General features: G+C 48.3%; 1 protein-coding gene across 1 annotated transcript; it reads right to left on the bottom strand.

The window, feature by feature from the left end:
- Positions 1-1,719: 1,719 nt before the first annotated feature.
- On the bottom strand, positions 1,720-7,493 carry LOC144116054 (uncharacterized). Its single transcript, XM_077650715.1, has 6 exons — positions 7,294-7,493; positions 5,297-5,466; positions 5,194-5,220; positions 4,128-4,190; positions 3,950-4,025; positions 1,720-1,808 (listed from the first exon to the last, which is right to left on the bottom strand). The coding sequence occupies exons 1-6, from the start codon at positions 7,491-7,493 to the stop codon at positions 1,799-1,801; spliced, it is 546 nt and encodes a 181-aa protein (XP_077506841.1). The 3' UTR covers positions 1,720-1,798.
- Between the last annotated feature and the right edge of the window lie 8,865 nt (positions 7,494-16,358).

A 16,358-nucleotide genomic window follows, 5' to 3' on the forward strand; every position in this document is an offset into this window, starting at 1 on the left:
AATGACTGATTGTGATCTCCTGAAGATGAGTTCTCTGTTTAGAGAATTGTGGATAGTTAAACTGTTGTTCATTCTGAGCCAAGGGCATGGGAGCACGTTGCAGGGTTTTGGCATTAAGCAATTTACTGTGGAAAATTTGAGAGAAATTTCTTGCACACCAGGGCAGATTGTGTGATGCTGTGGACAGATCTGGTGGCATCCTTTCTGCAGATCACAAAGGAATGGTGGTCGTCCGTCGCTTCTGGAAGGCATCATTACTGTGATTTTTTGGAAGCTTGAAAGAAGCAGGTGGCCGAAAGTGCAAAGAAGCAGATATGTATGCAAAGCACTGTGTAGGCAAAGAAGTAGGTTTTCTGAGTGGATGGTTTAGCAGGTTCTTTAACAGAACAGAAGCTACCAAATGACCTGAAATGGGTGATAAAAGACCAACGATTTGACGAACACTAAAAGAGAAAGCACAAGACATTCTCGGTGTAGGTGTTGAGCTGGAAAAAAGAGGAAGCTGAGCTTTCATGAAAGCTGCGACTGAAGTGCGACCTATAGCTTGTGTGGTTTCGCTGGTAGAAGTACCTAGTGCAATAGAAGTTACAAATTCGTGATACGTAGAAAATGTTGTTTTGATAAGCTGCTGTACGTGTTTATTAATCCTCGAAAAAAATTATTGGAAAGCCCTTGAAAACCCTTGAACTTCTGAGCTCGGAACCAGCATGAATTCTGGTTTTCAGTACACCAAATGCTGGAAGAAACCATACCGCCATACACAAATTTCATGCGCCTTCTGCAATGACTCATGGAAATTCAATCGCACCATGCAAAAATGCATGGTGCAGTTGCAGATGTAATTGCTGTTGCAAAACTGACTTGAGCCGAATGAAGTTGCTAATTGTAACCTTTAGCCTTGGAGACCACGTCCACTATTCTGGAGAATAATGGATTGAACTAAAGCTGTAGACTTATAAAAACTGCACAAAGAAAACGAATACAAAGCGAGAGGTACTAGCACTACGCCACTGAACTAACTAGCTCGCAGAAATGTTCTGCTGTAGTAAAGCTACATGCACATACACATTTCAAAAGCTCTAGGGACACACACTGGACAGCTTATTGGTGTGGTGTGGGGCCTTGGTGACACCACGGCACAAGCTGCTCTGTGCTCATATCAAGACCGTTGATGTGCTGCCAAGCAGCTCGGGGGCACTTCTGCTGCTGCGCACTCATGCCTGTTCCTTGGCACCCTATTTACTTTTTGTAGAGCAATCAGACCTGCATGCCAACACGGCAGCTTTTCAGTATTATATGGTTACACCGCTGCAAACCACACAAGGGCCTGTATACCTATATGTGCCAGGTATTTCAAGGAAGCCCACCACAAATTATTAAAAATATGGTTTTTGAGGTAAATATAATATTTTCGGCATAGTAATACCAGTGTAGGCGGGCACCAAAAAAAAAACAGGTGAATCATGTTAACTAGAAGGGTGATTGAGTAAATTCTAATAGTTAACTCTTTCACTATTTTCGATAGGTGCCCTGCAGTTGGAGATTTGTAGCCGACCGTTAGGATTAGACATATCAGCTTTTAAATTTCTAAAACGCGAATACCCTAGCCGTTGTGGCTCGAAGGACTAATTTGGGTCATTTCTCGCGCCATTTAAAAACCACGCGTATGCAGGGAGCGGTAAGTGCAGTCTATCAAATCGTCAGTTGGTGACGCACATACCACACGACAATCTCTGCCCCGCCCACGTTGGAGCAGCCAAGTGGCAACGTCAGCCGGTGGTAAGGTGGCCCTGGCCTGCTACTCCACACTGGGGAATGGGGAAATGGAAAGTAAAAGAATAGTGAGGGGACGAATGGAGGTTGATGATGCCATAGTACAATGAATTGCTTGGAGTGGAGGGCTCCGGAATAATTTTGACCACCTGATGTTAAAAATCCCCAGGTGGTCGAAATTATTCTGGAGCCCTCCACTAGGGCACCTTTCTTCTTTCACTCCATCCTTTATCCCTTCCCTTACTGCACAGTTCAGGTGTCCGCTGATACGTAAGGCAGATACTGCACCATTTCCTTTCCCCAAAAACCAATTTACCAATTTATTTCAGAGTGGCTTTGGTTAGAGGAGACTACACACACACTGGGTGTCACTCACCTTGCGAGACCACATGTAGCCATGGAGCGCATGTCTTCCTCATGCAGCCTATGTAACGCACATGCGTACGCACACACACACACACACACGAAACGGCAGTCAGACACAGAATGCAAACAAAAACTTGATGAGTAATACTTGTTGGGTGGCTAGTTGGTGCATGTTTCCAGAAAAGGGTTGTAGTGCCGAAAAGGACAACACATAGCAAGTGAAACAAAACGGGACAGGCACAACTTCCAACTGTTTATTCACTGTGAAAGAGAATGAATATAAGAACAACAATCAAGAGGGATAGCAAGAACCACACATGCACGCGAGGGTTGTAAAAAAAATGAAAAAAAAGATAAGTGAGCCACATATGTGTCTCACCCCCGTATATCTAAAAAAGCAGTTTCATTCTTATAAATGGTAATAAATGGGTACTAACACAATCATTACAGTTGCTTTTGATATAGAAAGCCTCCAACAGTTGACAGGCTGTCTGGTCCCTGCTTCTGTTTAAAACCTTCGTTTCTTTCAGCCTTGCTGCACACTTAATCTTTCTTTTTTCTCCGCAGGGTTCACAATCATGTGGCAAATCTGATCCAGTACCATTCTGTAAATCCCAATTATGTTCTGCTAATCAGTTGTTAATACAGTGGCCGGTTTGGCCGATGTACTTCTTTTTACATGTGAGAGGAATTTGATAGACGACTCCCATGGCACATTTAACATTCTCTTTACATTCAGTTTTGTTTGCCTTGCTGGGATCAGTTTTAACGCACAAGGCAGCCAGTTTTTTTTTTTTTTTTCAGGGGGGGGGGGGGGGGGGGGGGAACCACAGGAACCTTGTATTTTGTTGCCATATGCTTCAAATTGTGCGCCATGTTATGGGTGTACGGGATGACAACCGGTCTACTTTTGCGTTTGGTGACCTCATCTTGATCGCCTTTTTTACTAAATTCTTTCAATTTTCTCAGTGAAGCTTCTGCTACTCCGCTTAAGGTTGACGTTGGAAAGCCTGCCTGTTCCAACTTCCGAACCTGAGCTTGAAAGCTTTCCCTGCATTATGGCAACATGATTTCTTCAGCGACGCTTCCAGGCACATCTGAGTAATGGTGCGCTTTACAGTCTTCGAATAAGGAGAATCATAGGGCATTAATTCTTCTTGCGCGCGAGGGCAATACATCCAGCAAAAACTTTCGTCTTTAAGGGTGATGTCAATATCTAAAAACTGCAATCTATTGCCTTGGGCAAGCTCATGAGTGAAGTCCAAACCTTTTCCAAGTAGTTTAAAACCAGATAAAACTTCTTCCACTGTTTGTGGATAAGATGAGAAAACCTGTTTCTTTAAGATAATTAAACAATCGTCAACATATCTAAATGTTTTCAGCACTTTGGCTTCATCAAAAGTATCTGCCAATGATCTGTCCAGCTGCGCAAGAAAGATGTTACATACCACAGGAGCCACGCAAGAACCAATGCAAATTCCCCTTTTTTGAACAAACAGCTGGTCTTCGAATGATACCACAGTGCAAGACAAGTAATACTCTAACATTGCTAAGAAATTCGCAACAGAAACACCGGCAGCGTTCTGGAAGGAAACCACCCCATTCTTTTCAAATGCACGACTGTACAGCGGCTAACAACTCAGTCTGTGGGATAGAATAGAACAGGTCGACAACGTCAATAGAAAACATATAGCCTGAAGACACAGCCCTCAGTGTAAGTAATACTGCATTACAGTGTTAGCCTCAACTAAATGAAAATTTCTTCACCTCAAGCAGTAATGTAAAACAGATCCTGACTTATTGCACCTACCTAGCTGTGTCATAGACATCAGAATCTGCACCAGCAATTGTGGCTGGCTCAACCGTTGGTGGCAATGGCAAGTAGTCTGAAATACAGGTACCACTTAGTTACTCCCAAGGAAAACAAACAAACTAGTATGGTGAAAACTTACGAATGCTTTCCTATGTAAGATTGCAGGAAGACTTACCATGACCAAGCATGACTTCCACTGGTACAGCAGTGGACTGTGATGATGCAGCGGAACCAATGGCTGTGTGAACAAGAAAAAAAAAGATAGCCGATCAAACTCTGCATAGCAGCGCCTTCTGCTCAGCGCACAGTCTGGCAGTGATGTTCTATTCGGAATGGTTTCTCTTGCTCGGAATTTGTGTGATCCTAAATTGGGCTTAAAGCGTTTTTGTAAGTCTGTAGGCAGCTAAATTACAAAGGAAAATTTTGCCAGATGAATATACCGCGACATACAAAATTGCGCAGCCGCACACTGGAAGAAAAATTAAGAAAACACAAATGCTGAGCACTTTATTGTGAACTATGAGGCCGTAAATGCATTTGATGTGCATTGCGGGAAATACAAATCAAAGTGCAAACCTATCTATGAAGCATGCAATGCCACCACTATTAATGCTTGCAAACTTACTCACGAAACCACTGAGGAAGAAATCAGATAGCCTAAGTGACATGTGCATCACTAAACATCCTGGCAGGCTGTCCCTCAAAGAATCATTTTTATCTAAGAAACCGCTAAAATGTTTATCCTCCAAGCTTGTGCAATATGTGGCAACTTCATGTATAATTACCGCCTCACGTATCACTATAAGCTGCTGGCAGTTAGTGTTTGTGTGTGTTCTTTCTTGACCTTATGTGCTATTTTGTATGTCGTGCAACCAACAAGGCCAAACTGCCACCTTATTACAATTCACCACAAATGTTGCAGTGAATTCCCGCAGTCTGCCCTCTATTCATCCCAACGAACAGTAAGTAATGATGACAAGAATACTAAATGTAGAGTTGTAAAAATTATTTTCCTAACTGCTGCTTGGGTGCACTGTCCAACATCTGATGGTTAAGAGAAATTTAAGCTACTACATGGTACATCACTGCAGTCTGATGCAATTGGAACAATGGCCACATGACATTGAAGCAGGAAAGTATTGTGCTCGGCAAGTTATGTTTGCAGTTAGCCTCTATGAATGCCATTGTTCCTTTTGATCTTAGATTTATAGGATGCGCTTTGCTGAAAAAAGTGCCCTCACCTTGTGCCACACCTTCTTCATAGAAATCTGCAACAAAAAAACCACAAGATATATTGAGGGATCAAGGTTGCGAAGACTTTTCTGGGAGAGGAATTTTGCTTACCCGGGTGCACCAAGGCTCTCAGGCGAGGCTCTTGCACCTTCACGGAAGGGACTGCTTCACGCGTCAGCCTTGTGCAGGCATCACTAGTGAAGCAATCCCTCGTGAAGTGCTTTGAGCAGAGCCTGTATGTCTTGTGGACATTTTCCCTTGGTTTCTCCAGCAGTTCCAGCCTATTGGCATATTTCAGCCAAAGGGAAAATCTGAAAAACAGCCAAATAACATGATTGCATACATTTCAAAGTTTTGTATACCTCACTTCAGGATTGCATCTTAGCACCTCCTTGCACAGCAAAGGGGTACGAAAATTAAATAACATATATGCTTGAAAGCAACTGTGGCAGGATGCAAGCGAAATAAGACAGACAGCAGTTCGTAAGAATGTGCCATGGCCTGCGATTCTCTCTATTGCTCTGCTGGCCAATCGAAACGATAAATGAAATCATCTTTAAAATGTCTGCCTATGATAGACAAGCCAGAACCTTTAAAATTCTTGAGCTTATTTTTTCTTTTGTGACCTGCTTTTGGTTTAGGTAACAAGAACTAGTTTTTGTTCAACTACTTCTTGGGCGTGGCATAATTTTGTGCAGCAGATAGGAATGGGGGCAGACCTTCACTCCAGACTTAAGCTCTATCTGACCATAGTCATTATATCACTCACACTTTTCTCTAGTTATTTGCATACTGATCACCACACATGATTATTTTTATTAAATTCCTGCATGGAACACAAGTGCCAATGTACTTTTGCTATGGCAGAGAGCTGCTTGCCCAAAAGTTTGAAGTCTGGATTAATAACAGCTGGTGAATGAATCAGTAGACACAGTTTTTCACCTTCTGCTTTCACTGTGATGAAATGGCAAGTGTGAAAGGGATGTGAGCAGAACATCAACAGGAAACACTGCTCTTTCCAAAAAACTGAAAGGGAAGGCAAATAAGATGGCTCAACAAGAAGTAAAAAAAAGTTCTTAAGCAAGGAAAACGCCCTAAAAAAGTCGCAGACGAGAAGAAAGCGACCTTCGCCTTCCCTTCAACCACCCGCCAGAAACGACGCGGAGACGAACAAGGCGAAACTTTCTGCGAGCTTCCCAAAAGCTGGCAAGGACAAGGTACGAGATAAAATATATGTCAACGGATAGGAATACTGCGGACAGTTCATTGCCCTCCAAGGCCGGTCGTGCGCCCCAAGAGCGAGCAGCATCGAGGACAGCCGGGGTGGAGTGTGGAGCGAAATTTACAGTGCCGGAGCGGCAGCACTACGATAGAGAATTAATAGTTTCGAGAAACGCTTCCACGGAGTACACGGGTGGCTGAGCAGAAAAGCTCCGGTGAAAGTAAGAAAAACGAGACCGGCGGACTTTCTATATGCAGCTCACGGCGTGCAATCGACTTTCAGCGCGGTGTCCCGAACTAGTGGTGTTAGTCAGGCCAGCTCGATAATTTTAGATGTGACGCGCGCATAACTGCAGAAACCATGCGCGAACGCGCAAGTAATAATATGCAAGCGTTAAAAACTAAACCAAACTGAACATTGAAATTACTCCAGCTGACGACGCTATAGGGTGCAGAAGTTTGAATAATACACTCTGAGGGCACCAAAATCTGCGGGGGTTAGCTTTTAAAGGTAGCGAGACAAGTCAGGCAGAGAGCACACACACAGACATGCAAACAAGCAAGCAAGATAACAAACGGTCCCACGCTTATGAAAGGCAACGGCCCGTTGGGCCATCTAGACCTTCAGCACCGTCCCTTAATTTTGCTCTAATGTCCTGAAATGTACTTATCAAACTCATCTTGCAAAACTAAAGCCACTGCGGTAAACCGCGCCAGGGAAAGTTAGTTCTATTCCATCGGCAATTTCAAATTGTAACGGCGAAGCGCTGTCAAAACAAAGGCACAACGGTCGCTATCGGCTATGCAAAGAGGGATATACGATAGTCAGTGAAATCATAAATACCTGTCGTCAGTAGGAACACTGAAGAAATGTTCTCCACTCTTGCCAGATGTGCTGCACCACTTCGCGCAACAGTACATGTGCGACATGACGCTGATCACACTGCTCCAGCTGGCTCCAGTTCGTACGTCGCGTCGAGTACCGGTCACGAAGTTTCGGTATCGCTTGCGCGTTCGCGGTCGTCTGCTGCCGCTCCGCTTCAGCGTTGCCCGCGGAGGCGTTGGCGCCGCAGACGCGATGTATCATCTTCGAAATTAATTTCTTTGATATCTTATTGTTCATGCTAACGGAAAGTTATATTTTAATTCATGAGCATGTTTTTGTTGTCTACTATGGTCGAGAAAATTTACTTTTTATTAGGCTTATCTTCAGCCGCATTTACCGCCGGTACTATGGTGTCTGCCGAAACCAGAATCGCTGCAATCGTTCCGACCGTGGCGGCGCCTACGGCGCGTACACGCAACTTGCAACATGCCACTAGAGGTGTGCGCCGTGTCGGTTTCGAACAGCAGCGGTGGCTGTCGTTTCTAGTCGGCGGTAAAATCACTGGAACCGGAAAAGTACCGCAACCAGCCGCCATAATTGGTCCAGCGCCGCTTGCTGTGCACGCTTATCTCTGCCTGTAAGAGCAAGTGCTACGTAATGCTCCGGATTATCCGTGTGCCGGCAGCCGCGAGAAAGAAGCGAGCGGACCATTTATGGCGGGGAATGATCACGTCACCGCGGAGAACGAATCGGGAACGCGCGCGCGCTGGCCGGCCGGCGCGGTGGCGAGAGAAAACGAATGCGGTACTTTTCCCGTTCCAGCGACTTTCGTCGGCGTCGGCGGACTCGCCGGCGCGGCGCCTGGTATTCATCGGCGGCGGCGCAAGACCATTTTTCGACGGCGGCGGCGGCGGCGGCGTGGAAAGCTAAACCACAAGTTTAAATAGCTATTTCGCTACAGCCTTCTTTGTTAAATTGGTTCAGATTTTAGAGCTTTTCGTACTAGGGGCGGAGAGGACAGAATACAGAAGGGTTGAAGGGGTTTCCCAGGAAACGAGGCTGCCGATAAATTGGCCCGAGGTTTGATTTTCCGGGCTCGGGACAGTCTCGATCCAGGATTCTCGAGGGAGCGGGCGCACACCTTTGCGGAGCTCAGGCAAATACCCCGTTTGGACCGCCCGACTTACCCCACTCCCCGCACCTCTCTTACGCACTCCCAACAGATCCTTTTCAGACGCCTCCAGACCCGCTCTATGTCATCCCCTCAGCTGTTATCCCACTATTGTGGCACATCCCCTGCATGCTCCCTATGCGGTGACCCCCACGCCACACTCTCCCATATCCTTTTCGGCTGCCCTGCTGACCCTCCCCCGCGGGGACAGCACGCCATCTCGAGCTGGGAGGTCCTGCTTATGTCTGCAGACCCGACATCGCAGCTTGCTGCGGTGACTCGGGCTGCCGACGTCATGTCCCGGCATGACCTACTTGATGCAGTGCGGGACCGCGCAGTGGCCCAGGGACCCAGACGGGTCTAAAACTCACTTGCGAAATAAACTTTTTCTTGCGAGAGAAATGCAAAATGTTCTGTAAATATTGTTTTTTAGGAGTCATATTAAAAAAAATATAGGCACATATCTGAACCGCGTATGTTGATTGTGTTTATATATTTTCTGCTCCACAAACGTGCAGAACCGTTCTTTTTTCGGCGTAGTAGTGGCAATTGTTTGCTTTTTGTTATATGCCTCGGTTAATTTTTTCCATTGCGCAGAGTCAGTGAATTCGTTAAGAATTGCTAAGCCGGCACCGACGCACGTGACACTCCATATGTTAATAGTACTTCCACTTGTTCTAAATGAGATTGTGTTTATACATTAAAATCACCATTTGTTTCAAGTAATTTTCTTATAACGAACTTTCCACGGAATAAAATAAAATTAAAATACTTTTTTGCAGCAGGTGAACATTTTTTTTGCTGAGATATGCTATGATGAGTTGATGCCGTTTTGGGACATATCGCCGATTCTACACGCAGCCGCAACGCCCACGATCCTCAAGTCGTGATTCCGACGTTCCGAGACCGCTGTTTCTTCTCGTTGAAAAAAAAATGGTTTTGAGGAAAGGAAATCACGCAGTAACTGTCTCACGTGTCCCGGAGGACACCTCAACCGCGCCGTAAGGGAAGGCGGAAAGGAGGGAGTAAAAAAGGAAATGAAGAGGTGCCTGCGAATCTTTAGCGTGCACTGGCATTGCACAGCACACGGGCGCCTTTTGTGTTTCTCCTCCATCAAAACGCGGCCGCCGCGGTGGGGTTCGAACCCGGGTACTCCGGCTCAGTACACCCACGCCATGTTGCGCTTTTGAAGAAGTTTTGGAATACTACGTTGCGTTGTCTGGTAACGATACTCATGCGTAGACGCGCGAAAAGCAAGGTTGCTTTTGTTTGTTTTGTGTTGCTTCATTGCACAACTCCCTGAAACGATTATCTGCCTCAAGCAGGGAAATAAACAAGGAAAAACAAAATCTCAAACGCAGATATATTTGCGGGAAAAAATATATTTATTCATAATTCTAGGGCACACCGATCGCCCCAAGTGAAAATGTCGGCGGTGGCGACGCAGCGAGAGTAGCCGGCGGCGGCGCGCCGATGCCTCGGTGCACACCTCTACATGCCACAGCCTTGCTAAGCCTAGCAGCTCTGCGAATGCGAAAGCAAGTTGAAAATCTGACGCGTTTTATCGCTAAATTTTTGCGGTGATTGGTTGTCGGTAAGCGCAGAATGATGCTCAAACAAAGCCCGCTGCTCGCGTAACTGAGCTTTCGTTGTCGTCGTCGTCTTCTTTCTCTGGCGGGCTCCTCGCTCGAGCAGCGTGTTCTCGGGCGGATCGAATTCGAACGCAGCTGACGAGGGGTTCGGACGCCTCCATTTTTCCTCCCGAGGGACGCGGTGTCTCCTGTGCAGCGTAGAAGCATCGGCCCCAGCAGCCTGCTACCCGAACGTGATCTCCTTCGGCCACTGACACAGCCAGCATGGGCCCTGTGCTGGGCATCGAGAGGGCAAGCGGCAGCGAGTCCTCGGACGACGGCTCCATGGCGCCCAAGCCGCGTCAGCAAGGACCCGGTGACGCGTCATCTTGGGCCGCCGCGGTCGACGTCGAGCTTCCGCACTTCCGGTCGTGGAGCTCCGCTCTTTGGTTCACTCACGTGCAGGCAGTGTTCAACCTCCGGCGCATCGCATCACGAAGAGTAATATGCCTTCCCGTCGTCTCGATCCTGCCTTCCGAAGTGGCCGGGGAATCAGACTCCCCTGTACTTCCCCTGCTCGACTCCACGGAGACGAGCAGGAGGTGCCGGATGCCCCGTGCGCTCGGGGAGTTGTGCCCCACCTGCCGCTGGATCGAGTACGCGGTCGGGGGGCTCTGCCGCCACCGCTTCGACACCGACACGTGCTGCCGACATGCCGGGCACAGCTCGAAGGATGCCGTGGAGTTAATGTTGTGAACCCTCCGAGTACAACACGAACCTGCACATGCATGACTGGAATCAGTGCGGCATCGAACTGGAGGGCGAGGGGTTGGCGTGCATGGTAGACACCTGTGGCGCGTACCACTGCGCCGTGTCCCACTAGCTAAACGTGTGCTTAAGGCATTGGAATAGGCGCTTTCACCGGAGAAATTACGCCGGTTTGTACGCGTTCCTTACTGCTGCATTTATACCTTCGAATGATGATGATGATGATGATGATGATGATCTAATAATATGCCTCTTGATATCAGACACGTTGTTTATCTTGTCCATCTTACCCGCGTCGCTGTGTTTTTGCCCGGTTTTACTAATTGAAGAACTGTCGCATACGGCGTTCTCCGCACTGCGCGCAAAAGCGTCCGCGCAGTTGTTGGTACCCTGGCATTTAGTATTACATGTGATTTCTCCCTTAAATGTGATTCGTTCGCTTGTTTCTCTCCAACCCGCTCAGGGGGCTCAGTGGTTAGGGCGCTCGACTACAGATCCGGAGTTCCCGGGTTCAAACCCGACCGCGGCGGCTGCGTTTTTATAGAGGCGAAATGCTAAGGCGCCCGTGTGGTGTGCGACAGCAGTGGACGTTCAAGATCCCCAGACGGTCGAAATTATTCCGGAGTCCTCCACTGCGGCACCTCTTTCACTCCCTCATTTATCCCTTCCCTTACGGCGCGGTTCAGGGGTCCGACGATATACTAGACATATGCTGCACCATTTCCTTTCCGCCAGAACCAACTATTATTATTATTAACGGTTTCTAGATCAAAAATGATTTTGTCCAGAATTGTTAGGTATGAGGTATCCACAATTTGGGTGCTGTGTGTGGCGGACCTAAATTTTTGTCTACCCTCAGTTCTGTTACCGATATGACCGGCGCGTACATGTATATGCTGGAGAATATCTCTTCGGTTACAAAGGGAAAGAGAAAAACCTTACAACAAAGTCACATATATCGCGGTATAGCCTCATTAATGTAACACTCTGCGAACGGTGAGCTGAGAGTCGGTGTTGTGGCAATCTCGGATACCTTTATTCATGGATTCTAACGCTTTCAGGTGTGGCTCAATGATCTAAATCAGTTGAAGTGCTCGCTCGCTCGCCCCCCCCCCCCCATCCCGAGTTACAGTAGCATACGAAGTTCACTGCCACTGTACACATTCACCATTCTACTGTACATTCCTTAGGTCGACCAGGTTCCTTTACCAACATTTTATCACGCTCCGGAAAAGAAGTCTGAAGTCGTGGGAGGACTCCATCTTTAAATAACATGTAGAATAGAACAAGGCAGGAAACGTAAGGCTTCATACTGAGGCTTTGCTTGGAGAGAGAAATTGCCTAAATAAAGGGTACAGATAGATCAATCTTGGGCGATTGATTATAGCCGAGTTTCAAAACATTTGGACCTCCCCTTGCATTGGTTTTGAGGAAAGGAACTGGCGCAGTAACTGCCTTTAATTCCTGGTGGACACATGAACCGCCTTTTGAAGGAAAGGGTGAAGGAGGGAGTGAAAGAAGAAAGAGAGGAATAGGTGCCGTAGTGGACGGCTTCGAAATAATTTCGGCCACCCGGCGGATATTTTCACCACCACCACTAGCACACGCTGGCGCAAGTCTGCCCGTGCTCCGGCGTAAAAGACGGTCGCGCGCAGCTGGGCCACCTCATGCCCGTGTCATTGGTGGAAGCGTCGCGTAATTTTTCACGATTCTTTTTTTTTTGTTCCACACACTACGGATGCCGGCGACGGCGAAACAACGATCTAGAGAGTTGAGGCACTGTTCCTATAAAACCCCAACACACCGCCAGTGGGGACAGAGGCCCTGGCACACGGTGCTCATCAAATACACACAGAACGGCAGTGAGAGGTGTTTATTGAAGTCAGCCTGAGCTTCATGACAGCGAAAGAACGCTTTCGTATTTTCTGGCGAGACGCGGCGGCGGACCCTTTTCCATTACTTCCTTGTTTCCTCTTTTGTCCCTATCCTTTCAGAAACAATGGGTCGTGTAGGTTTAACGCCGTTAACGCCAAAATTAATCTTCCTCTGCAAGCCTTCTTTCGAAGTCTCGAAGGTAATGGTCGAGGTCTTCTCCCGTTACCTGTACGAACAGCCGTTCCAGCTCTTCATGGAGCTCACTCTGGAATAATCGGGTGACGATCTCCCTGATGGAGGCGGCCAGACGAAAGTAGTCTTCCGTAGGCTGGGCGCCCACGCCGGAAGATCTCAAGCGGGTGCTGCGAACAGTTGCTGCGTTGGCCCGGTCTCTGTTGATGGCTCGCTCCCCTGGGCTGGCGGAGGGGCTGGTGCTAGTTTCGGCGGAAGCGCCGGCCGTGCTGGCGCCTGTGTTGGGGGCGGAGGAACGTTGGCGTGGCCCCACTGTAACCACCTGCTCCTGGGTGACTTGGGCGCACGATCGTTGCGGAGGCGTAGACGAGGGCTGCACCGGCTGAGTTCCCTGGGAGCATTCTTCTTGACCTCGGTGCGCCTGCATCGAGCAGTTTTTGGCAGAAAACTTTTTCAAACGAGATTCCTTAGAAATACTGCACTGTGGATGCTGCCGTGCCGTTCGAATGATCTCCTGCGTTCGGGCTAACGCGAGGCAGTGCGCGTGGTAGGGCTCGAGGGCGAACGCGCGAGCTACCGGAGCGCCGCCGGAAGCCGACAAAGAGGATAATTTACATCCTCGATGAGTAAGCAAGGTTGCTTTATGCTTGTTTTGTGTTGCTTCATTGAACAACTGCTTGACACGATTATCTGCTTCAGGCAGGGAAATAAACAAAGCGAAAGAAAATCTCAAACGCAGCTAGATTTGCGGAAAAAAATATATTTATTCATAAATCTAGAGCGCGCCAATTGGCATGTCGGCAGCACGTGTCGGTGTCGAAGCGGTGGCGGCAGAGCCCCCCGACCGCGTACTCGAGCCAGCGGCAGGTGGGGCACAACTCCCCGAGCGCACGGGGCATCCGGCACCTCCTGGCGTGGCTGCTCGTCTCCGTGGAGTCGAGCAGGGGAAGTACAAGAGAGTCTGATTCCCCGGCCACTTCGGAAGGCAGGGTCGACACGACGGGAAGGCATATTACTCTTCGTGATGCGATGCGCCGGAGGTTGAACACTGCCTGCACGTGAGTGAACGAAAGAGCGGAGCTCCACGACCGGAAGTGCGGAAGCTCGACGTCGACCGCGGCGGCCCACGATGACGCGTCACCGGGTCCTTGCTGACGCGGCTTGGGCGCCATGGAGCCGTCGTCCGAGGACTCGCTGCCGCTTGCCCTCTCGATGCCCAGCACAGGGCCCATGCTGGTTGTGTCAGTGGCCGAAGGAGATCACGTTCGGGTACCAGGCTGCTGGGGCCGAGGCTTCTACGCCGCACAGGAAACACCGCGTCCCTCGGGAGGAGAAATGGAGGCGTCCGAACACCTCGACAGCTGCGTTCGAATTCGATCCGCCCGAGAACACGCTGCTCGAGCGAGGAGCCCGCCAGAGAAAGAAGACGACGACGACAACGAAAGCTCAGTTACGCGAGCAGCGGGCTTTGTTTGAGCATCATTCTGCGCTTACCAACAACCAATCACGGCAAAAATTTAGCGATAAAACGCGCCAGATTTGCAATTTATTTTCGCATTCACAGAGCTGCTATGCTTAGCAAGACTGTGGCATGTAGTGGTTTGCACCGAGGCATCGGCGCGCCGCCGCCGGCTACCCTCGCTGCGCCGCCACCGCCTATGTTTTCACTTGGCGTGATCGGCGCGTCCTAGAATTATGAATAAATATATTTTTCCCGTAAATATATCTGCGTTTGACATTTTGTTTTGCCTTGTTTATTTCCCTGCTTGAGGCAGATAATCGTTTCAGGGAGTTGTGCAATGAAGCAACACAAAACAAACAAGAGCAACCTTGCTCTCCGCGCGTCTACGCATGAGTATCGTTACCAGACAACGCAACGTGGGATTCCGAAACTTCTTCAAAAGGCAACATGGCGTGGGTGTACTGAGCCGGAGTACCCGGGTTCGAACCCCACCGCGCCGGCCGCGTTTTGATGGAGGAGGAACGCAAAAGGCGCCCGTGTGCTGTGCGGTGCCAGTGCACGCTAAAGATTCCCAGGCACCACTTCCTTTCCTCTTTTACTCCCTCCTTTGCCCCTTCCTTTACGACGCGGTTCCGGTGTCCTCCCGGATACGTGAGACAGTTACTGCACGATTTCCTTTCCTCAAAACCAATTTTTTTCGGGATCGAATCCGGGAACTCCGGATCATTAGCCGAGCGCTCTAACCACTGAGCCACCGCGGCTAGTAGATCACAAATAAAATGTACACAAATCTGTATCTGTACATCCATGCTTTTGCCCCGCCGCGGTGGCTCAGTGGTTAGGGCGCTCGACTACTGATCCGGAGTTCCCGGGTTCAAACCCGACCGCGGCGGCTGCGTTTTTATGGAGGAAAAACGCTAAGGCGCCCGTGTGCTGTGCGATGTCAGTGCACGTTAAAGATCCCCAGGTGGTCGAAATTATTCCGGAGCCCTCCACTACGGCACCTCTCTCTTCATTTCTTCTTTCACTCCCTCCTTTACCCTTCCCTTACGGCGCGGTTCTGATGTCCAACGATATATGAGACAGATACTGCGCCATTTCCTTTCCCCCCAAACCAATTATTATTGTTATTACATCCATGCTTACAGTGTCTTTTGCATGCAAGTGTCCGCCCCTGTTTGATGTGCTGAAAAAGCCAGGGCACAAGCTTTTGAGTGAACTCATGGAAGCGCACGATATATATCGCCACAAAAATGCTTGTATATAAGCGTTACGTCGTTCACTGCAACCTGGTGTTTGGAAATGGAGAAATGATATGACCACGGAGTGTTGTAGCATGCTTTCAGGGAACTTTGAAATATTTTCTTCCTCTCTTGTTGTTGAGAAGGCGATACTTATACTGTTTTGTGAGAGCAATAAAGTTTGTAATTAGGCCCTGGACTTTACAGCCTTTATTTTTCAGAAAAGTCGGCGGATGTTTTTCGGAGCTTATTTTTACTCAAAAAAGTGGGGTTTTTCGTTTAGTTGCCGGGTTAAAAGGTTAAAAGTTGCGATTATCGGTGAGAAAATTCTCGAAGCTCAAAAAAGAGGCTAAGGGCACTCACTTTATTGACATTATTTGCGACAGTTGGTCGTAGGTGAGCACATGCGTACTTAGGACTGTATGAGTAATGTCTGCGCACCCCTTTGTGTTTATATAGCCCCAATTTAAAATAAATGCTTGTTCAACTTTAGCACTTGAGAGAGCCTCAGGATATTTCGGCCCAGTTGAATGTATGTAGCACAACTTCCAACACCAACGGAGATTCGACGACTGCACTTAACATGCACCAGCGGTCCCTTGGAATCTGACCCGAGCTCTATCAGACTGCCTTCGTCCTTCAAAACAAGCTGCTAGATCAGTTCGTGTGTGTGAATTCCTGCGACAACTCCGATTAGAACACGGGTCAACTATTTGGACACAGTACTGCCCAAATATTCATCAATTTGCAAGTCATTTGGGATGTTCCACTGTATGGTCAGGAACCAATTGTCTTTAAAGCACCTTGTAGAGTGCTGTAAAAGATGCCACGTGTTTCAATCGTCTA

Source organism: Amblyomma americanum, chromosome 1 (genome assembly GCF_052857255.1).
Source record: "Amblyomma americanum isolate KBUSLIRL-KWMA chromosome 1, ASM5285725v1, whole genome shotgun sequence".
Lineage (NCBI taxonomy): Eukaryota > Metazoa > Arthropoda > Arachnida > Ixodida > Ixodidae > Amblyomma > Amblyomma americanum.